The sequence below is a fragment of the Peromyscus eremicus genome, unplaced genomic scaffold (assembly GCF_949786415.1).
Source record: "Peromyscus eremicus unplaced genomic scaffold, PerEre_H2_v1 PerEre#2#unplaced_115, whole genome shotgun sequence".
Classification (NCBI taxonomy): Eukaryota; Metazoa; Chordata; class Mammalia; order Rodentia; family Cricetidae; genus Peromyscus; species Peromyscus eremicus.
The window spans coordinates 238298-263295 of record NW_026734354.1 but is presented as its reverse complement, the minus strand read 5'-3'; the positions used below and the strand labels follow the sequence as shown (position 1 = coordinate 263295).

General features: G+C 37.7%; 1 protein-coding gene across 1 annotated transcript; it reads right to left on the bottom strand.

Annotated features, from left to right (window-relative positions):
* Window positions 1-1523: 1523 nt before the first annotated feature.
* On the bottom strand, window positions 1524-9821 carry LOC131901600 (KRAB domain-containing protein 5-like). The gene is made up of 4 exons (XM_059252704.1): window positions 9807-9821; window positions 7419-7545; window positions 6856-6951; window positions 1524-1567 (listed from the first exon to the last, which is right to left on the bottom strand). The coding sequence occupies exons 1-4, from the start codon at window positions 9819-9821 to the stop codon at window positions 1524-1526; spliced, it is 282 nt and encodes a 93-aa protein (XP_059108687.1).
* Window positions 9822-24998: the final 15177 nt, after the last annotated feature.

Genomic DNA, 24998 nt, shown 5'->3' with positions numbered 1-24998 from the left:
GGAGCATTAAAATATGAAGAGGGAAAGCTGGAGAGATGGCACAGTGATTAAGAGCACTGGCTGCTTTCCCAGAGTAACCAGGTTCAATTCGCAGCATCCACATTGTAGCTCACAGTTGTCTATAATTCCAATTCCAGGAGATCTGACACCTTCACACCAATGCACATAAAATAAAATAAAATAAATTATTAAAAAATAAAATAAAATAAGGCCGGGCAGTGGTGGCGTATGCCTTTAATCCCAGCACTCGGGAGGCAGAGGTAGGGGGATCTCTGTGAGTTCAAGGCCAGCCTGGTCTACAAAGCAATTTCCAGGAAAGGCGCAAAGCTATATAGAGAAAACCTGTCTCGAAAAACCAAAAAATAAATAAATAAATAAATAAATAAATAAATAAATAAATAAATAAATAAAATAAAATATGAAGAAGGGAAATAAAAGTCTCATGTAAAGGAAAACCAATTAGAATAACAGTGTATTTCAGAGGAGAAGATACTAACCAAAAAAGCCAGGGACAGTGCAATTCTAAAGAGAATGAGGACCTATACTGACTACTGTAGTAAGCAAAACTGTCTTCTATAGTTGAAGGAGAAGGGATTTTTTATGAATTAGAAGGTATGAAATGATTCATAACATGCACACCCATAGAAAACAAGAGACAAGAAACAGTATATAAGACTGACAGGCAACTCCAGCCAGAACAGCAGATATACTAACTTCAGACCTTCACTTCAACTTTTTCTTTTCTTAATCCAATCCCACAGTCCCATCTTCAGCTCTGATAAAATGGCCTGCTGCAGGTTCCCTGCTGCCTGTGACTTCATCTCCAATGGTTAAAACACATCTTCTAATTCTAACACCATTTTTTACAACCTTTCTTGATCTCCGCACCCAACTCTGGCAGGAAGTCTCTGGAACTCCAGAGCCCCTCCTGCCAGGTAAGAAGTAAACTCCAGGACTTCACCTCTCACCATGGTTCTTTAAGTCCAACGTAATATATTCATCCCAAGCTCTAAAGCAGAACTGCAGCAGCCTCATCTTTCCCTATGTCAGAGAATTCCACAACCCACCCCTGAACCTTCCTTCTACTCCTGATTGCATTGTCCACACTCCAAATCCAGCAGAAACAAAGACCCAGGGACCCAACTGGGAAGGGAAGCAGGGAGGCAATTTGCTGATTTTCACCTTTTTCTCTGCTCTTCTAAATCTATCCCCCAAGACTCATCCCCAGATCTGGAAGAAAACACAACAACTTCTGAAAACATTTCTTCCCTCCTGCACTAATCTAAAAAGGATCACACAGATTTCCCCATCCAAATTTTCATCTCATAACTCATTGATTTGTTCCTACTAGAAACTACAGAAGTAATTCTCTTCAAACAGAGGCCATCCTTACTAGAGAATCAAAGACCCTAGTTGCACATTATCAATTCTGCATCCATGCTCCCATGTCCTATCTCCCAATCTCATCCTCAGACCTTTATCAGACATTCTGCTATTGACTCTACTCACTCATGGTCCACTTATTAGTGGATAAGAGCCATGATGACAATGATAACAAATCTACAATCTGTAGAAGCACAAAGGGAATAAAACAGATATATCTTCTTTAGGAAGGGAAATAGAATAAACAAGTATGAATAGACAGCACAGGGTGAATAGAGATGGGGTTCTAGGCAGAAGTACAGGTTGAGACAGATAAAATTAATGTCATTTGAGGTGTAGCATTGAAACAAAATTCAGTAGGAACTTCCAGAAGTATACATGAAAGATATCAAAAAATATTGCTAAATAATAGGGGAATCAAAGTCCAAAATCTCTCTCTCTTATGATCTAAAACACATTTCATTATAAAAATTGTTCCAAACAATTGAATGTTAGCGAAGTAGACCAAAGTATATACCCAAACATGCCTGGCATTTGCCAGTTTTACTCCTTCCTCTCTGTGAACTGAAAATAAAGTTTAATTACTGAAGACAATAATGATATAAATCACTGAAAATTGAGACATAGGCCTAGTGCCTACAGAGAGCACTAAACCCCTATTTTCTTTGATAGAAGAACAATTTCTGCATTTTAAACAGAAACATATGCCAACTCAGCCCAAACAGCCATTTTCTTCAATGGTATTCTGCCAGCAAGATAAGGTAGGACAAAGGTGGAACAAAGATTGATCGGGCAAGTAACCAATAATTGATTTGAATTAAGGCCATTTCTCTAGATGGATACTATACCTGACATTTCTCAGATGACCATAAACTTGATACTAGAAAGCCCATGGAATTGGGATAAAACAAAATACTGCTTATCTAAAGAAAGAAAAATTGTAGCAATAAAATGACTCCTCATGACATTCTGCAACACTCATAGGTGAGTGTGTTGTTTACATGTTATCAAGTAAGGTTTCTCCTAAACAATATACAAAATTATAAAGACATACAGCCAGAAATTCTACAGTGAGACCTTAAACACTCAACTCTAAATGAGATCTTTCTATCGAATACCTCCCCTCCATTGCTCAGGCAACCCTGCAGAAGAGGAGTTGGAGATAGTTTAAGAGCCACAGGGATGGAAAATATCAAGAAAACAAGGCCCTCTAAATTAACATGGGGGAATTTCATATGAACTCAGAGAGAATGAAACAACAAACACAGGGACTGCACAGGTTTGTTCAAATTTTGTGTGTAAAAATTATGACTTCTGATTTAATGGTTTTATGCAATTATTGAGCATGACAATGAGTTGATCTTTGATTATTATGCCTGTTCTTTGACTTTTTTCGTTCTGTTGTTTTTTGTCTTGTAAAACTCTAATATGATAGATTTAATCTTATAAGAATTAATTTTGTTATATTTAAATATAATCAAAGATTGAATTAAACCAAACCACTATTTTACATGTGAACAAGTGAACTGACACTTAACATACTGAGGCACAACATAACTTTTCGCCAATAGAGTGACACTCAGTCTATCTATAGGTCTTTCAATTTTTCAGCTGCCTAAGAATATCATAAATTGATAAAAGACTTGCCTTTCATCTCAGCATTTGAAAGGCAGAGGCAGGTGATTCTCTATGGTTATTAGGCCATCCTGATCTACATATTCGGTTCCTGGCCAACCAGGGCTACATGGTTACAGACCCTGTCTCAAAAAAGAGGAAAGGTGAGAAAAGTAAATCATATGTCCAGACAATAAAAAAATGCCAATAGCATCAACTAGGCAATGTTGTCCTGGGCAACATTAAGATAGATGGGTTTCTCCTCTGTAAAACTAGTTGTCAGCAAAGCAAACCTTGATCTTGGCCTCACTATGTCATGTCCTAGTGTAACTAACTGATAGAATTATCCCAGACGGCCCTTCAATGTGAATTACAGTCTGACTTTTTCTTAAAGTGGTCTTCACTGATTTGAATGCAGACTATGAATGGTGGCCAGAGTGCATTACCATCTGTATTTTGCAAAGTGCTCAATCTCTAATAAGTTTCTATTCAAAAACACAAAAAAAGCAAGCTGGACAGTGGTGACACATGCCTTTAGTCTCAGCACTCAGGACACAGAGGCTTTAATCTCAGAACTCTGGGGGCAGAGGCAGGCAAATCTCTGTGAGATCCTGGCTGGCCTGGACTACAGAGCAAGTTCTGGACAGCCAGGGCAGTTACACAGAGAAATTCTGTCCCCCCAAAAGCACCACATTGATAAAAAGCCTACTGAATAAAATTTATATTTTCAAAGTAGACTGAAAGGTAGAATTGTATTTCAAAGTAAAATATCATAACTCAGAGTTTACATGTGAAATTCAAAAATTCTTTTTAAGTGTAAATTATTTTAAATATAATTATATAATTTCATTTTAACATTATCCCTGCCACTTTTCTTCCAAATCCTCCCATATCTTCAAATAAATAATATAACCTCCAGTTGATAATTGTTACAGTTACATATTTACGTAAATATTTTTTCAAGTATACATACAAAATATATTACTTCAGATTGTTAGTCCAGCTTTATTGTTAATGATTATATCATTTAAGGTTTCACCAGTTTGCATTAGACAAGCACTAACAGGGATAACCCATGGCAGATGGCAATTCTCCTGGTCACAGCATTCAATAGGTATCTATCATTCTTTGATTAGAGATTTGAGATAGAGGGACACTATGAATTGGGAAACAAAAACTTGGGAAAAATTTTCAGTTATGAAGGAAAGAAAGTCAGTACAATAGGTGAAAGAGAGACTAGCAGTAACCTTAGCACCAAGCATAAGAATCATGATTCAAATTTTCTGGTATAAAATACATATTATGTGTAATGTGGATTCTATGACATTTATTTCTTTTCCTACCTGTATCCCCTTGAATGTCATATCATCTTAGACTGACACATAAGTCCTCAAGCATAACATATAACAGATATGGAGAGAATGAGTATCCTTTATTTTCCTATTTATAGAAGAACTGTTTTGAGCTTTCTCCATTTAAAATGTTTATGTTGGTAATTACTTGCAATAAACATATTCTATGATATGTAGATGTGTTCCTCCTACTGTTGAATTTTATAATGAAGGGGTGTGTTTGTCAAAATCCTTTTCTGAATTTAATGAAGAGATCATTTGGGCTCTCATAGACTGTTCTTCTAATGTATTACATGTATTGATTAATTAAGTTGATTCTCATTAGCATTTCTTTGATGAAGCCACCTTGATTTTAGTAGACAATTATTTTTATGTGTTCTTGAAATGGAAATATTCCATTTTGTCTTCTAATTGCAAATGTATTGGTGTCAGTTTTTCTCTAATTATCTGGAGGGATTCTTTCCTGAATTCATCTGGCTTTCTTAAATTGAATTTTTTTATTGTTCTTTCTGTTCAACTTTAGAATATGCAACATAATAAATTATTTATGTCATTTGATTTATTTTTGTTAGGTTCTATGCTAAGAAATTCACTCATTTGTTTTTGATATTATACATATTGTAGGTAAATGGATGGAACTGAGAAGAATTATACTAAGTAACTTAACCCAGAAAGAAAAATACTGCATATTTTCTCAAATTTATGGATGCTAGCTTTTAAGATTATAGTCTCTATGTTTTTCCAGAGTTTTTAGCTAGCTAGTATAGGCCAAATGGGATGTTGGGATTTTCAACAGAAGGGATAATTAAAAACATCACTGTTTAAAAAAGGAGAAATTGCCGGACAGTGGTGGCATATGCCTTTAATCCCAGCACTTGGGAGGCAGAGCCAGGTTGACCTCTGTGAGTTCGAGGCCAGCCTGGGCTACAAAGTGAATTCTAGGAAAGGCGCAAAGCTACACAAAGAAACCCTGTCTCACAAAAACAAAACAAACAAAAAAAAGGAGAAATTCAAACAGTATAAAGTCATGAAAGTGATGATAGAGTAGTGTAGAAGAGCAAATACAAAGAGGAGTAACTATGATTATAGGCTTGTTCTTGATAATCTTAAACATTTATTTATATATTTATTTACTCTATGAATATGGGCATGTATATGATTGGATGGTAGTTTTCAGAAACCTCGTTCTACTGTCTTTGTCCTAGTGATTGAACTCTGCAATTCAGATTCGCAGGAAAGTATTTTTATCTTTCTGCACCACTGGAGAAATATTTTGAAGAAACATAGACAACTATACTTCTGTAGAATCTTGTTAAAGCATGTGTATATCTAAAAACAATTTAAATGTCTTTACTATATGATGATGTATCCAATACCCAAACTTGAAGTCATGTGCCAATAAATAATGCTATATTGTTATACCATTAGATTTGTGCATCACTCTTCCTTCACTAAAGGATCTTAATGTGGCCCGGTGGTGGTGGTGCACACCTTTAATCCCAGCAATTGGGAGGAAGAGCCAGGTGAATCTCTGTGAGTTCAAGGCCAGCATGGGCTACCAAGTGAGTTCCAGGAAAGGCACAAAGCTACACAGAGAAACCCTGTCTTGAAAAAACAAAAACAAAAACAACAACGACAACAACAACAAAAATAGCTTAATGTAAAGATTTTGGAGAACCAAACCCTACCTGGGATTCCTTTATCTTAATTCTTGCATCAGGGTTCAGGCACATATGAATAAATGGATGCAGAGAGAACATAAAGACAAAAAATGGTAAATGACTCTAGGGAAGAAGTTTACAAATAGAATAAGAGTAATGGCCATATAATCACCAAGTCTGTGACAGCAAGGTCAAAACCCACAGAAACTCAAGACAGACAAACTCTCAGCTTGTAAAGTTGAAAGTAGAACAATAGTCACAACTTTTTGACAAGAACATGTGCAGTCCTTAGCTTTCAGGAGTCAGAAAATCAGTTTTTCATTGAGTAACACCAGTGTATATCACTCATATTCAAAGTCTTGTGTTCAGAAATAGTTGGCCAGCAAAAATCTTCAATTTTTTAATATATTTTCTGTTATTTCTTTGATAGAGAGAATGAGATGGGATGTGGGAATCAGGACATTAGGTTAGTGTGGTAAAGGGATAGTATGCAAGAGGTAAAAGAAATAACAATAAATTAATCCAGAAATATTGTAAAAATTTTCAAAAAATACAGAAAAACACTAGAATCACTGTCATAGAGGAAAAAATCCAGGCATTTATTGGAAAACAAAGCACCACAAACATTGTCAAATTGCTATTGGCATTCCAAATTTCACCTACTCACTATTCTGAATAAATGAGGGAAAATCATGTAAAATTCTCTGTGTGCTTGATCCTAGTATACAATTCTAAATGAAATTCTCAGGCATCTCTTCTCGTGAGAATCTAGGCTAATCCAAATGAAGTCATTATTTGTTTCTTTCTTTGTACTTGACAAATGAACCAGTTCCCTTCCAACTTACCTGAGTCTCTACCTTCTACTTCCCCTATGTTTCTGATCCAGGGTTCTTTGTTCTGTTCAAGACAGGTGACTAGCTCTGGTTTTGATACAGAAAGGCCTGTGAATTAGAGGAGAGATATGAAAATTACTTAACATGATGTGGAAAAGTGTTGGGATCTAACACAGGCTTATACTTGGTGGACATGAAGTTACATAAAGAAAGGCTCATAAGTGGAGTCTTTTTATTATATACTTGACAGGTTCTGTAGAATTTTAAGAAAACTTAATGTTCATTTTGTATACAATCAACTTTCCTTTAATTTCCCCATTATAAAAACAAAACTGTTGGAATCAAACTGTATTCACAAATTATTGTGACTGACTGCAAATATTTGGATTTAAGGAACTATTAGGCTAAATTTAAAGGCCATTTAAAATTTAAAATAAGAAAAATTTCAGTCACTATTACACTCACCAAAATGTAGAAATAATTGGAATTCATTGATATAAAACATTTCAAATACTAATACAAGTTGCTAGACATTCCTAGTGTTAAGCAGCAATCATAAAAGAATTTATTCTCACCGACAGAAACCAGGTTGCTGTAGTTCTCCAACATGACCTCTCTGTATAAATCCCTCTGAGAAGTGTCCAGGCATTCCCATTCCTCCTTGGAGAAACTGATAGCCACGTCCTTGAAAGTCAATGGACTCTGAAGTGAAAATTCAAATTTTCTTTGTTACATTGGTTTGAGTCCTTATTTGCCCCACAAAAGAGTATTTAACTAAATAAATCCCTATATTATCAGTAATCAATCTTCAATTTTCAAATGTTATATATTAAGAGGGAGGATGTTGTGACACTTTCATGAGATCAAAGTGCCCAACATTTAAACATTTCATGAAATATGTGCCTTTTCTCAGTGATAACATCTGAAGTCATCTTCAGTATGAATTGAGTTTCAATATTCATCTCTAATATCAGAAAATTTATAAATACTTCAGATCATGAAGTCATGTAGAAAAGTCATATTGGGAAATAAAAGAGTCAGGAAAGAATTAAAATCAGGATGTAGAACAGAAATGACAGTGATAATAATTTATTTCAAAAATATAAGAAAATATAAAAATATAGTTTTTGTAAGAGGTTTTGAGAGCTCTGCAAATGAAGCACTTATGTGTGAAATGTCAATCTGTCCCATCCTTGTGCAACCATTTACCTGAGAACATGCCATCTGTTCTTCCCCTTTCCTATGGATCCCGTCAGGAAGTTTATCTTTTTATTTTTTACTTTATTTTATTTATTTATTTATTTATTTTTTGGTTTATCGAGACAGAGTTTCTCTGTGTGGTTTTGGAGCATTTCTTGGAACTCACTCTCTAGCCCAGGCTGGCCTGGAATTCACAGAGATCCACCTGCCTCTGTCTCTAGAATGCTGGGATTAAAGGTATGTGCCAAGACTGCTTGGCCAGGAAGTTTATCTTAAAGTTTCATTTTTCTGATACTATTCTGTATGCAAAGGTATCAGCAGCTGTATTCCCTGCTACCACACTCAGAGACCAGAAAGCAGGTAAAAAAAAAAATGTCCTCAATCAGTGATTTGGGACATAGCAGAGATGCAGAGATCATGAATTTTTACAGAGAGATCAAAACTTAATTTCTCCTTTTCTGCACTGAGAGGGTCTGTTATTCCAGCAGATCATGGCAATTTCTACAACTTGGGTAGGCGGCCTCACCACCCTGCTTTTTACTGTGCACAGACATTTTAAATTGAGTCTGAACACAATTGTAAGAATTGTAGTGACCCCTTCTTCACATTCCATTTCCTTAACATCATTAATTAAAACATAACAGACACCTGTATTTGAAATAGTGCATGGAATCTGAGCCGTAGCCTCAACTTAATGTATTTCTCACCCTGGCTTAAGTAATACACTTGCCTACAACCAAGGCACAGTAGAAAATTGATACCTCAACAGTGTCTCCAATGAGGCATTCCCTTTAGTTTCCATGTTTCATTCTACAATTCCACTATTTTTCAGTTTTGCAGAAAAACAAATGATTAGATTCTCACTTAAGTTTATTTTAAATAGTGAAAAACCTTCTTTTGGATTCACTTGCAAACACTGTATCTAAATAATGGCATCCTTGCACCCAGGTTAATATTGTTGGTCGTTAATGAAGACACTTCAAGTCCTACCACCTAAAATTTCCTTGTTGAGACTTATTGTTTGTGAAATCAACATGAATATAAGTACACTATGCCTATAAATTCTTCATTAGTTTATTGGAGTGATTACTACAAGGTGTCAGCATAACAGAAGAGCATTGCAAGTTTACTGTAGGGTTATAAATAGCAAAGAGAAACAATGGAATAGACTCTCTGAATCTAGTCACAAACTTAACAATAAACAGAAGAATACTTGCCTGATAGGATAACTTCATACCACATTACGACTGGAAATTTCTATTTGGAAGTTTGTATTACATTTAAATACTTCAACTTTGTATATAAAACAGTATGTCTTTCATAGAAGTAATACTTTAAACATTATACATTAACAGGAAGACTTTCCATCCTTTTTCATAGTGCCTCTTTTTTTAGAACAGTCTATATTTAACAAATAGATACTTGAGCAAAAGGATCATGGAACATGGCTTCTTTCTCATTCATATGAAATAACTCAATTCCATTTTCAGTAGGACATGTGTATGCATGTATATTTGTGTATCAAATGAATATACTATGCATTAATGCAGAGAATATATTTTGAAAACGTAAAGTGAGAAAACAGTGGAAAGCAGCACACACTCATGTGACATGCATTCAAAATCTTCACCCTTACAACCGCATCAGAAATAGAAAAAAAAAAGCCTTGTAAAAACTGTGAGGTAATGTAAATCTTTAGGATCACCACAAAAGAAGCATTTGTAGGAGAACAGGCAAGATATCTCACGTCTATAAATGCTTACCTGAGAAAAAGCCATCTCTCTTTTCCCTTCAATCTGGATCCTCTCAGAAAACTTTATCTCAAAATTTCACCTTCCTGATGATATTTTGGTTTCAAAGCAATAAAAGCTTCACATACTTTCAATCACACTAAGAGACTGGAAGGCAAGATCATAAAGCTCACTCTCTGTACTTTATTGGAGCAGAGATGTAGAAAAAAATGACCTCCCAGAGGCAGATAAAAAAAATCAACATTTTACTTTCATGCATTCTGGTATGTAGGCTGTTTGGCCAGCATGAATGACTTTAGTAAAGTTCTGGTAACATGGTTAAATTGACTTGCTAGAGCTAGCAGAATCAGGTGGGCATTTCAAATTGATGCTGAGCACAGCTGACATCGAGAAGCATTAAAGACTCTCACATTCTGTTACTCTGAGGTGGTTGATTAAAGTAAAATGAGGCTTCCATGGAAGATAACACACAGTATCTGTGGGGTATCTCAGATGAAAGTAATTTTTCAACTGGGTGAAAAATATAGTTACTTGTGTCCAAGAAGCATGAAGGCATTGAATTTCCTTCTAAAGTCTCTACTTACTTTTCCTACCCATTACTATGATACAATTTATAGTATTAAGATTCTGAAACTTTGCAGTGATTAAAACTTTTCACAAATTTATTTTCATAATAATATTACTTCACCCAGAAACACTGTTAAGTAATTATGGGTGACAAATTAGGAGAGGGGCGGTGATGGTCCTTGCCTTTAATCCCAGCATTTGGGAGTCAGAGGCTGGTGAATCCCTGTGTGTTTGAGGCCAGCCTGGTCTACAAAGTGAGTTCCAGGACAGGGTACAAAAGCAACATAGAGAAACCCTGTCTTGAAAAATAAAATAAATAAATATATTTAAAAAAGAAGAAGAAAGAAAGAAAGAAAGAAAGAAAGAAAGAAAGAAAGAAAGAAAGAAAGAAAAATGAGGAGAACCACGTGGAATTCTTCACAATATGTGAGCTCACAAGAACCCTCTAATACCTTAAGATTTTAGTAAAAAACACTGAATTCCATCCTTTAACATTATTTTTGTTGTTGGCAATTTAACTTATATCGATGGTTACAAAATGCCTTCATATTTAACGCTGCTTTGCAAAACAGGACTTTATTAATTTAATTATAAGTGGAATTCATGGAATACTCTGTGGAAGTGGCATTGAGTACACAGTAATCTGCACACATACTCAGTTTATCTTTGTTTTATACATGCATTGCATAGTAATTATTCAGACACTTTTTTACTACTAGACAAAATTTTATTTTATATTTTTGTCTTTTTCTTGTACCAAAGTAAGGTATTTACTAGAATCAGGGCTATTTGATATGCATGTCTCTGTGCAGAAATGTAGATTATCCAGAAACTCCATGGTGTTATTTAAATTTCCATGTTCAGATTTCAGTTCCTATAACCTATGCATGTTTATCAATAGGATTCTAATGAACACCAATTTACTCTTAGAAGGAAAGTCATAATTTTAAAAGTCCTAAACAGGATTAAAGAGAAACTAATCCTAAACTGAGGAAGGTGCAATGATCTTCTTTGAATAGGAAATTCCGCAGCATAGCCACCTCCTTCATAAATGAATGAACCTCTCACCACAATCCAGACATTTATGTAAACACTCTGCAGAAAGAAACCAGACTGGAACCCAGGGTAGGTGGAAGGAAATAAAACTGGGGGTAGAATTAAATATAATCAGGTTAGAGAAATAGACAGAAGCATAATGATGACAAATTATACAAACCATGTGCTTCTCCTTATTCTCAGTGAGCATAACAAATTACAATTATGTTAATTTGCCTGAATTTTCTCAATATTTTTTGGTAACTTCATGTAGACTAATAGCTTCCTACAAGATAAATCTGGTATCTGAATTGCATGGTTCTTAGATATATGGTACAATCTAGTCTCTGACTGTATTCTATCAATTCCATACTTGCGGAAGGCACATGAGACTCACTAAGATTATGTAAAGAATGTGCCTGGGCAGTAAAAAGATACCTTCTTTAACCATGTTTTTACCAGTAGATTCTATAATAAAGATTTTAAATTTAAGATCAAGGAGAATACATGTCTGGTACAATTTGACTGGCTGTGTTTTTCTAAAACAGACACATTTCCATTCATGGACATAAGTCAGGGAAACAGTCTTGAGAGCATGGCAAACATATGGTCCACTAGGCTTTAGTTAAATGCTGCCTCTTTTCTCCTAATAAACTGGGGTCTCTACCTTGGTCAAAGTGCAATTAGAAGTAATTTCTAGCTCAGGAATAATCTATTCCTCATAAATCTTTTCTCCCTTTTTCCTTTAAGTTTCTCTTTATTGTTGGCTCCAATTATTACTCTATGAGGAAAGGAAAAAATGTCATTTGAACTAGTTTTTGGTACATTGAAAATGGAAAGTAGAGTGTACTTTCCTTGAAATTTTAATGAAATGGAACAATATGTCTCTATACCTACACATAAATAAGTTTGCACTTGATTAAGTCAGACACATGATAAAGCAGGTATGCAGTGAACAGAGTCTTATATTATTCAAGCCCATACTTCAGCTTAGGGACCCACCAGTGTCTTGCACCTTATTATTCACCTACTTTACTTAATTGACACAATTATGAGAAGATGCAATATGGTTGACATAATTTGTTCCATAATGGTACTTCTCCTTAACATGTGACAAAATCATTTGTTTTGCAGAACCAATGTTTTCAAATGACAGAACTAACTCCCTTCACACAGTGGCAAGGAGCTACCACACAGAAACACACAGACACTTACCTACCACACAACTATAAGCAATTAAACAGGTGAGGGAAACATTTCAAAATTTGAAAACTGAAATTAAGACAATAAAGAAGACAAACAGAGGAAATGCTGGAAGTGGAAAATCTGAGTAAATGAACAGGAACTACAGATGCAAGCATAACCAACAGAATTCAAGAGATGGAAGAGTGGATCTCTGGCATTGAAGATACAATAAAGTCATAACCCAAAATGTCCAAGAAATTGGGGACACTATGAAAAGACCAAACCTGCGAATAATAGGGATAGAAGAAGGAGAAGAATACTAACTCAAAGGCACAGAAAATATATTCAACAAAATCATAGAAGAAAACTTTTCCAACCTAAAGAAGGAAATGCCTATATAGAAACAATAAGCTAACAGAACACCAAATAGACTGGATCAAAAAAAAGTACCCTTGCCACATAATAATCAAACCACTAAACATACAGAATAAAGAAAAAAATATTAAGAGCTGCAAAGGAAAGGGCTGGAGAGATGACTCAGTGATTAAGAGCGCTGGTGCTCCTCCAAAGGACCCCGGTTCAATTCCCAGAACCCACATGGCAACTCATAACTGTCTGTAACTCCAGTTCCAGGGACTTTGACATCCTCACACAGGTGTCATGCATAAAATACAAATAAATAAATTATCTAAAAAAAATGAGCTGCAAAGGAAAGAAGCCAAGTAACATATAAAGGCAGACCCATAAGAATAACATGTGAATTCTCAATGGAGACTCTAAAAGTCAGAAGGTCCTTGAAAGATGTTATGCAGACACTAAGAGACCATGGATGCCAAACAAGACTATTATACTCAGCAAAAACCTCAATCACCATAGATGGAGTAAACAAAATATCCCATGATAAAACCAAAATCAAACAATACCTTTCCATAAATGTAGCCCTACAGAAAGCACTTGAAAGAAAAATTGAATCTAAGGAAGTTAGATACACCCATGAAAACACAGGCAATAGATAGTACCATACCAACAAATACCATAGGGATACATACAACACTACCACCAAAAAATAACAGGAATTAACAATAACTGCTCATTAATATCCATCAATATCAATGGTCTCAATTCACCTATAAAAAGACACAGGCTAACAGAATAGATACAAAAACAAGATCCATCCATTTGCTGCATACAAGAAACACGTCCTCAACTTCAAAGACAGACACCACCTCAGAATAAAAGGCTGGAAAAAGTCTTTCCAATAAAATGGATTTAAGAAGCAAGCTGGTGTAGCTATCCTAATATCTAATAAAATAGACTTCAAACTAAAATCAATTGAAAGAGATCTGGAAGGACACTACATATTTATCACAGGGAAAATCTGATGAGATGAAGTCTCAGTTCTGAATATTTATGCCCCAAATACAAGGGCACCAACATTCGTAAAAGAAACATCACTAAAGATTAAATCACACATCAAACCCCATACAATAGTATTGGGAGACGTCAACACCCCACTCTCACCAATGGACAAGTCTGCAAGACAGAAACTGAATAGAGAAATAAGGGAACTAACAGACATTATGTCTCAAATAGAAATAGATATCTACAGAATATTCTACCCTAATACAAAAGAATATACCTTCTTTTCAGCAACCCCTGGAACCTTCTCCAACATCAACTACATGCTTGGTCACAAAGCAAATCACAACAGATACAGAGAAATTGAAATAACCTCTTGTGTTTTATCAGACCAACATAACTTAAAGTTAGATTTCAACAACAACAAAAATTACAGAAAGCCTACAATACCATGGAAACTGAATAATGCCCAATTGAACTACCAATGGGTCAAAGAAGAATTAAAGAAAGAAATTAAAGATTTCTTAGAATTCAATGAAAATGAAAGTACAACATACCCAAACTTATGGGACACTATGAAAGCAGTGCTAAGAGGAAAATTCATAGCTCCAAATGCACACATAAAGAAGTTGGAGAAATCTCACATTAGTGACTTAACAGCACAACTGAAGGCTCTAAAACAAGAAGAAGCAAACTCACCCAGGAGAAACAGATATCAGGGAATAATTAAATTGAGGGCTGAAATCAATAAAATAGAAACAAAGAGAATAGTACAAAGAATCAATGAAACAAAGAGTTGGTTCTTTGAGAAAATCAACAAGATAGACAAGCCCTTATCCAGACTAACCAAAAGGCAGAGAGACAGCATCCAAATTAACAAAATCAGGAATGGAAAGGGAGACATAACAACAGACAATGAGGAAATCCAGAGAATTATTAGGTCATACTTCAAAAAACTTTACTCACAAAATTTAAAAATCTAAAAGAAATGGAATTTTTTTATCTGGTTAGTTACCACATACCAAAGTTAATCAAGATCATAGAAACTGTTTAAATAGGCCAATAACCCCCAAGGTAATAGAAACAGTATTAAAAGTCTCCCAACCAAAAAATTGAGGACCACATGGTTTCAGTGCAGACTTCTACCAGAATGTCAAAGAAGAACTAATTCCAATACTCTTTAAATTCTTCCACACAATAGAAACAGAAGAAACATTACCAAACTTTTTTTATGAGGCTACACTTACCCTGATACTTAAACCACACAAAGATGCAACAAAGAAAGAGAATTACAGACCAATTTCAATGATGAACTTTGATGCAAAAATACTCAATGAAATATTGACGAACAGACTACAAGAACCCATCAAAAAATTATCCACCATAATCAAGTAGGCTTCATCCCTGATATGCAAGAATGGTTCAATGTATGAAAATTTGTCAATGTAATATGTCATAAAAACATAAACTGAAAGAAAAAAAACACATGATCATCTCAATAGATGCTGAAAAAGCCTTTGACAAAATCCAACACCCCTTCATCATAACGGTCCTAGAAAGATTAGAAATACAAGGAACATACCTAAACATAATAAAGGCAATTTATAGCAAGCTGACAGCCCAAATTAAATAAAATGGAGAGAAACTCAAAGTGATTCTACTAAAATCAGGAACAAGACAAGGCTGTCCACTCTGGTCATATTTATTCAATATAGTACTTGAAGTTCTAGCTAGAGCAATAAGACAGTAAATGGAGATAAAAGTGATACAAATTGAAAAGGAAGAAATCAAACTTTGCAGAGGATATGATAGTGTGAATAAGGGACCCCAAAAGTTCTACCAGGGAAAAACTACAGCTTATCAACTCTTTCAGTAATGTGTCAGGACATAAGATTAACTAAAAAAAAAAAATCAGGATCACTCCTATATACAAAAAATAAAACGGCTGAGAAAGAAATCAAAAAAACATCACCTTTTACAATGGCCACAAATAATATAAAATACCTTGGGGTAACTCTCACTAGACAAGTGAACCACCCATATGAAAAGAACTTTAAGTCCCTGAAGAAAAAATTGAAGATGTCAGAAAATGGAAAGATCTCCCATGCTCATTGATAGGTAGTATTAATATAGTAAAAATGGCAATCTTACCAAAAGCAATCTACAGATTCAATGCAATCCCCATCAAAATCCCAATACAATTCTTCACTGACCTGGAAAGAACGATACTCAACTTCATATGGAAACACAAATAAACCAACCAACCAACCAACCAACAAACAAACAAAAAACAGAATAGCCAAAAGAATCCTGTACAATAAAATAACCTCTGAAGGCATCACAATCCCTGACTTCAAGGTCTATTACAGAGCTACAGTAATAAAAACAGCTTGGTACTGGCATAAAAACCGACATGTGGACCAATGGAATTGAACTGAAGACCCTGACATTAATCCACACACCTATGAACATATAATTTTTGACAAAGAAGCCAAAACTATACAATGGAAAAAAGAAAGCATCTTCAACAAATGGTGCTAGCATAACTGGATGTCAATGTGTAGAAGGCTGCAAGTAGATCCATATCTGTCAATGTGTGCAAACCTTAAGTACAAGTGGATCAAAGACTTCAACATAAATCCAGTTACTCTGAACCTGCTAGAAGAGAAAGTAGGAAGTTGTCTTGAATGCATTGGCATAAGAGATCACTTCCTAAATATAACACCAGTAGCACACACACTGATAGAAACAATCAATCAATGGGACCTCTTGAAACTGAGAAGCTTTTGTAGAGCAAAAGACACAGTCAACAAGACAAAGTGACAGACTACAGAATGGGAAAAGTCTTTAGCAATCCCACATCTGACAGAGGGCTGATATCCAGAATATATAAAGAACTCAAGAAATTAGACATCAAAATGCCCAACAGTCCAATAAAGAAATGGGCTATAGAACTAAACAGAGAATTCTCAAAAGAGCAAGCTCAAATGGCTGAAAGACATTTAAGGAATTGCTCAACATACCTAATCATCATGGAAATGCAAATCAAAACGACTATGAGATACCACCTTACACCCATCAGAATGGCTGAGATCAAAAACACTGAAGACAGCTTATGTTGATGAGGATGTGGAGCAAGGGGTACTCTCCTCCATTGCTGGTGTGAATGAAAGCTTGGACAACCACTTTGGGAATCAATATGGTGCTTTCTTAGAAAATTGGGAATCAATCCCCCCCAAGACCCAGACTCTTGGACATATACCAAAGGAATGCTCAATCATACGACAAGGGCACTTGCTCAGCTATGTTCATATCATCATTGTTTGTAATAGCCAGAACATGGAAACAACCTAGATGCCCTTCAACTGAAGAATGGATTAAAAAAAAGTGTTACATATATACAATGAAGTACTACTCTGTGGAGAAAAACAATGGCATCATGAGGTTTGCAGGCAAATGGATGGATCTAGAAAAAATCATCCTGAGTGAGGTAACCCAGACTCAGAAAGACATACATGGTATACACTCACTCATAGGAGGATACTAGATGTAAAACAAAGTTGACTAGACTGCTACTCACAACTCCAGGGAGGCTACCTAGAAAACAGGACCCTAAAAAAGACACAGCGATCACCCAAGGAGAGAGAAATGGATGAGATCTACATGAGCAACCTGGACGCGAGTGTGGGTAATGAAAGGCAAGGGTTGAGGGAAAGAGAGCTTAGGGGAGAGGAAGATCTCAGCTGGATTAAGAACAGAGAGGGAGAACAAAGAATAAGAGACCATGATAAATGAAGACTACATGGGAATAGGAAGAAGCAAAGTGCTAGAAAGGTCCCCAAAAATCCACAAAGATACCTCCACAACAGACTACTCGCAATGGTCGAGAGAAAGCCCGAACTGACCGACTCTCGTGATAGGATGGCCAGACACCTTAACTGTCATGCTAGAAATCTCATCCAATGACTGAGGGAAGTGGATGAAGAGACCCACGGCCAGGCCCCAGGTGGAGCTCCAGGAGTCCAATTGGCGAGAAAGGAGGGATTGTATGAGCAAGAATTGTTGAGACCAAGATTGGAGAAAGCACAGGAACAAACAGCCAAACTAGTGGAAACACATGAACTATGAACCAATAGCTGAAGAGCCTCCAACTGGATCAGGCCCTCTGGATAAGTGATACAGTTGATTAGCTTGAACTGCTTGGGAGGCACCCAGGCAGTGGGGCCAGGACCTATCCTTAGTGCATGAGCTGGCTATTTGGAAACTGGAGTCTATGCAGGGATACTTTGCTCATCCTGGGAAGAAGGGACCGAACCTTCCTGGACTGAATCTACCAGTTTGAGCTGAATCCACACGGGAATCCTTGCCCTGGAGGTGATGGGAATGGGGGTGGGGTGGGGGGTGGGAGGAGGGAGGACAGGGTAATCCATGGCTGATATGTAGAATTAAATCAAATAAAATTTTAAAAAAAATGAAAAAAATATCACAAGAGAATTTATAATGTTTCAAGCATCAAGTGATGAGGGGAACTTTCTTTACCTTTTTGTGTATGTCTATGTCTTAGTCCTTGATCTAGATCTGCCCATGTAAACTATTCTAGTTAACTCACAGACTTACTCAGGCCTCATTTTTTCTCCATATATACTTCCGATGAATGAAAATGTTATATTTTTCCTAAAAGAATCTACTTTGTATTTTCATGACATGTTTTGAACATTTTCTGTAATGCATTACTTGGCATTAATTACACAATATCAGTATAAAATAAATATCCAACATTCCAGAGCAGCAGATATTGAACAAAAGTTTTATTGTATATATTGATAGGAAAAATGGGGCATAATTAGTGGTTTGAAAAAATCTGTATTATATTCTATAAAATCTTAAATATTATCAAAAAAATATTTATGTAAAAGCTGTAACAGTCTAAGATCAATATCCTGTACCATAAAATACACAGTAAATTATGCAGTGAATTTAACTTGACATAGTTATCCATAAAATTATCCTGGCATAATTCTTCAGATTTCAAATTATTGTTTCTTTAATATCTTGTCAAATTAATCCCATGTCATTTTAATATATGGTTATTGTTTAATTCCCATGATACTCAGTCCTACTTGTGGGTGCTATGGGCTCAGACTTTCCCATGTGTGCATAAAATAGATGGCCAGACCACCCACTAGGAACCTGAAGCTCCTGAACTCAGGTAAACCACATTTTTTGGAGACAACCTGGCTCCCAGTCCAAGAACCTGGCTCCTAGGTGCACAGCTTTGCTTCTTGTTCAAATCAAGCTCAGCTCACCCCTTCTCTCACAATCCTGGAGCCACTTCTTAGGATAAAAGGTTTCGAACATAACCAGGTACAGTAAAGACTAGGGCAGAATTCCTGATCAGGGCAGAGTCACTTCTCCAGAGAGGAGAGAACAAGGCAGAGTTTCTGTGGACATGAAGGCAAAGGGATTTTCTGTTCAGCATTACTAAGTGTTGGACTTCATTTCCCATAATGCCTTTCTCTATAGCATCATTACATGTGAACTTCATTTTCCAGGATTCTTTGCTCTATGTATGACATCACTATATTTGGACTTCATTTCCCAGGATGTCTTTCTCTACAGCTTTACTACATTATAGACTTCATTTCCCAGAATACTTTTCTCTGCACCATCATTACATGTGGTACTTCATTTCCTAGAATGCCAAGGCAGAGTTTCTGTGGATGGTGAGGCAAACGGCCTTGTAAGGAACAAGGAAAAGTTCTAGAGAATGTAGGTGGATTTGAATCAGGTCAGGAGAAGAGAAGAGGGAGAAAAGATGTAGGATGTAGAAACAGAGGATGGAGATGAGAGAGTAAGAGCTTAATCATTACGAGGGCTATGAGGGGACAGAAAAAAAAGGACAGAGAGAAACTGAGTGTCAGGATGGGACTGATGCTGTGTAGAAAGAATTTCATTTTAGAGAAATAACGTAAATGGACTAAAGAGCATGATGTACACAGATTATTTTCCCTCAGATACCACACGCTGAACATAGATTCTTCCCCAGGACTCTGGGAAGGATTTTCTCAGGGCAGGCCCCTGGGGAAATTTCAATAATAGAGGACACAGGACACCTGCTGAGAAACAGGGGTCACTGCTGAGAACACAGGACACCTGCCCATGGACAGAAGAATCTTCAGAGGATACACAACACCTCCAGAAAAACAGGGGAGCCAGCAGAGAACAAGGACAACCACAGATCACACAGGTCACATGCAGAAGTGCAGAGTCATGAGAACACAGGAAACTTACAGAAGGTACAGGACACCTGCCGAGGAGCAGGGCCACTTGTTGACAGATTTGGCCACCTGTAGAGGACAAAGAACATGTTATAAGGAGAAGAGACATTTGCTGATGGCACAGGACACCTAGAGAGGACACAGACCACCTACAGACAATACATCAATACTGATGAGGGACAGGGGAAACTGCAGGAGACACAGGGCACATGTAAAAAGGCAGTCCCCTCCTCAGGTCACAGGACATCTGGTAATTAACAGGGACACCAGATGAGGGCACAGTACACCCCTAAATCTAACCACTAACTGTAACTTAACTCTAACCCTAACCACAAACTCCCCCTATCCTGACTCTAACCCAACCCCTAACCCTTATTCCTAACCCAACCCTAAACCCCTGACCCTGACCCCCACCCTCAAACTGCCAAAGGCACAAAAAATCTTCGGAGGGTCAGGACCATCTAGTGAGGATATAGGACATCTTCAGAGGACAGCAGACACCTGTGGAAGGTCAGATCTACCTGCTGAGGGACAGGGTAACTTGTGTAAACACAGGACACCTACAGAAGAAAAAGGACAACTGTCATGGGACAAGGGGATGTGCTGAGGACACAGGACATCTGCAGAGGGTAAGAAAATCTCCATAGGGCATAGAAACACTGCTGAGGGCAAAGGACACTTGTAGAAGGAGAGAGAAACTTGTTGAGGGGCACAGGACACCTTCTGAGAGCATCAGACACCAGTGAAGGGCACAGGAAACCTGCAGAGGGACATGAGATCCTTCTGAGGGTACAATACAACAGCAGAGGACAGAGGACACTTTCATAGGACATAGGACACCTTCATAGGCCACCGGACACCTTCAGAGGGCACAGGACAACTTCAGAAGGACAGGAGAACCTACCTTGAATGCAGGACATCTGCAGAAGGCATAAAACTTGTGCGGAAGACTCAGGACTCCTGCAAGGGGACAGAGCCTCCTATTGATGGCATGGGACCACTATTAAATGTAGAAGAATAGAGTCATGTGATGACTTGAGGGCTCAGGACACTTGCAGATTTCACAGGACACATTTAAAGAGCAGGGACACTTATTCAGTACTGGGAACACCCGCTGAGGTCATGGGGACACCTATATAAAGACAGAAGACACCAGAAGAGGGACAAGGACATCTGCTGAGGGCAAAAGAGACATTGTAAGAGTCAGGTCCACCTGCTGAGGACCAGGACCACCTGCTACAGTCATGGAGACACCTACAGAAGATACCGAACACAAGCAGAGTTTCTTGGATAACCGGTGAAGTCACCGGACACCTACTGGGAGGCAGGACCACCTGCTGAGAACCAGGGCCACCTTATGAGGATGTGGGGACAACTACAAAGGTCATAAGACTTACAGAGTGTGGGAGCCCGTTCTCAGGTTCCTCGTGGCTTTACCCAGCAGGTCCACATAGAGGATGATTAGACCACGGGCCTGAGTGCAGGTGTCTGAGATGGTCTGCAATTGCCTGTGCTGGGGGAGGAGGTCTTTTGCTCCACCCCTTGGCGTCTCTATAAAAATCCTGGGGCAGAGACAGTCGGGCCCGTTGGAATAGGTTCCAGGCCCTCTCGAGGCTATCCTTTATTTTCTATCTGTTTATCTCCGCGATATTCTCCGCAATAAATCCTTCTATCTAATATTTCCTGCTGCTCACACTCAAGAAAACTCTGGGGAACTGTGGGGGTGGTTGGGTAAATGCCCCACAGAATGGCGCCTGAACAGGGACTAAAGAAAAAAGAAAAAGGGACTGAAGAAAAAGGGGGGACTAAAAAAAGGGGGAACTAAAGACAAATAAACAGGGACTAAAGACAAAGTAATAGGGACTAAAGATAAAGGAAAATAATAGTTTTATTACAGAGTTTTTGGCGAAAGTGCTGAGTTCAGCCCTGCCAGTGGATGAGGCATGCCGGTGTTATGGAAAACATATATTTTTTATATATATTATTGAGAGGCAGGGGTTTTATCCTTGAGAGAAAAGGAAAGCGGACTGGAAGGATGTCCGATGCTGCAGCGATATTCTCTTCTGTCAAAATTTTCTATCTTCCATCCCTTTCTCAATTTCTATCTGAAAAATAAGTATAAGGCATAGGGTAGTAAAATAGTGTAGGAAAAACTTAGAAGTGTAAGATTGTGTAGGAAAAATAAGTAAGGCAACTAGACAGAAAATCTCTTCAATTTTCTAACTTTGGGGGCTCTGAATGCAAACTGGGAAAAAATCTTTCTTTGGGCTTTACAGGTAGTAAAAAAGCTCTTTGAGCTTATGAGGAAGAAAAAGTTTCCTATGGAAGCTTTTGTCCTGGGGACAGCTGAAATGCTAAGTCCAAGTGGCAGGAGAAAGTAACTTCTCCCTGAGGCAAAAATGGGGGTGTAAGTAGTCAAAGTTTAAAGTTGCAAAGTTTTGGGAAAAGTTGGTCTTTCTCTCTTGGGGAAAAAAATCTTTCTCTTAAACTATAAAGCTTTTCTTGGAAAATTTTGGGGGGGGAAAATCTCTCTAAAAAGCCTTAATCTTTCTCAAAAGCTCTCAAACTTAAAAACTAAAGCCTTTCAGAACTCACTATCTCAGAAAAACAAAAATTAGAATCACCTGAAGATTAGTATGGGGACCACCTGTGATTAGCTCTAAGGGAAAACAACAAACCTCTTAAGACAGCAAAACCTCTCTAAGTTCTCTTTAAAGCTTTAAAAATCCTCCCTGCAATGCAGGAGGCAGGGACAAGTTCCTAAAAACCTCTTCTAAGCTGTGTCTCTTCAAGCAAGTAAAAGACAGTGGGTCAGAGTACCCAGAGGGAAACGCTTGGGAGAGTGTGGGTAAAGAGCTACAGAGAGCCAAAAAGGGCGGGAAACTTTACCTGAGAAAAGCAAAAAAGCCAAGCTTTTCAATTACAGCCGAGCTGAGGCATCAAGGGTTTTGTTTCTGAGTGAGCATTTCAGAATGAAAAGGTGCTCCTAATTGTCCTAATGCAAAGATCCCCTGAAGCAATGCAAACTGTTAGGATTGTATCCTCGCTTCTGACCAAAAATCCAGAGCGTCTCTGAGTTGGAGTGCATTTCAGGGATACTAGGGTTCCTGCAGTTGTAAACTTCCTGGAGCACAGAGCTGAGGCAGGAAGGTGCAGGACCCAGGGGAAGATTGCCAATGAACAAAACTAAAGCCAGTGGGAACGGCACAGTTGTCCACTTTCCTACAAGTCCCGGGTTGATAGGTCCACAGCTGCAAAAAGAAATCTGAGAAAAGCTTTCCTATCAGAGTAAGGACCTTTCTGGGAAAACAGTAAAGCCGAACTGTGTCTGAAGCAGTTGTGCTGCTGAGTCAGAGAGCCCAGCCAGGGCAGAACAGAACTATCCAGGAGTAAAAGTCAGAAAACACCTCTTAGAGAAAAGCTTTGTTTCAACTGACTCCCTGAAATGAGGGAGTGTAGCCCTGAGGGGTGATTGCCTCTGGCATAAGCTCTGTCCTTGAGCACCCAGACAAGCAAATGCAACCCACTGGGGGACTGGGCCAGGTGAAGGTCTGATAAGGCAAAACACCTGTCCTAACGGGAGTTTAGAAATGGCAAAAAACCTCCCTTGTTAGATTTTCAGTCTGTACGCAAACCACACAGACCCTGAAAACAGAAACAGACAAAAAGCCCTACCTTCAGTAGCAGGGAAAGCCGCCACTGTAGTGTCGGAAACTGTTTCTGGGGTAGAGGGGATAAACTGAGACCAAACTGGGAACTGTCTAGGAGAAAGACTCTGAAGAAACAGAAAAGGGATATAATCCTCCCCAGAAAAATATGACCTGAAAAAGCTGCTAGAATTTGAGGCAGATTCGGGGGGGAGAAAAAAAAAAGCCCCTACTTCCAAAGGCAGCTAGCAGAGGTACAGAGCCGCAGATACCTGAAGCTCTGCATCTGGGGGAGGAAGAAAGGAAGAAACAAGCAAAATGAGATAGATCAGTGGGAGAAAATCTCTGAAAGAGCTATGGAAAAGCTGTAGTGCATGATCTTGTATTTCACTGACTGGTTAAGACAAACACAAGCCCCGAGGAAAGTTGCTATCAGAAATTGCCCACTTCAATGCGTACTAACGAGGCAGGTGCGGTTCTGATTTAGGAGCCAGTGTCAAATAAAGGAGAGACACCTGCTAAAGCCAGTTGAGAGAATAGGAATCTCCCAATGTCCCATAATTGAAAATGTAAAATGCCTGTTCAAATCTCCCATTGCAAAAGCAAAAAAACTTTGTTCAAACCTCCCGGGCAAGAATTTGTAAGGAAGTCTTGTAAAAAAGAATTTAAAAGTTGACTCTCAGACCCAAAAAGAACTATGGGAAATGACTGATATAAGGGAAATGATATAAAGGACTGATTTAAGGGACTGATACTATTATGGACTGATATAAGGGAAATGCATTCTGGGAAAGGTAGTTTTTCTGCTAAAGATGGCGACATTGCCCTGAAACACTTTTGTCAGCTCGAAAATACGTTCATGGTAAACTTTAAAATACAGCTTTTAAAAGAATAAGGAGGAAAATCATCTAAGAGTTTTAAGTGTCAGTTCCAATGAAACATTGAAAGGATATGGAACTAGGCACTTCGCGGTTTGGGGGTTGGTAAAATGACTTATTTACCCTAATAGCTGTGCAAAGTTTTAACGGTAGTTGGATGACAGAAAGCTACCTATAAGATCAAACAAGCCACTTTAAAATCCTTAAAGCAAGAGAGAGCAGTTTATACACTGAACGTTGTCTTAGATATGAAGG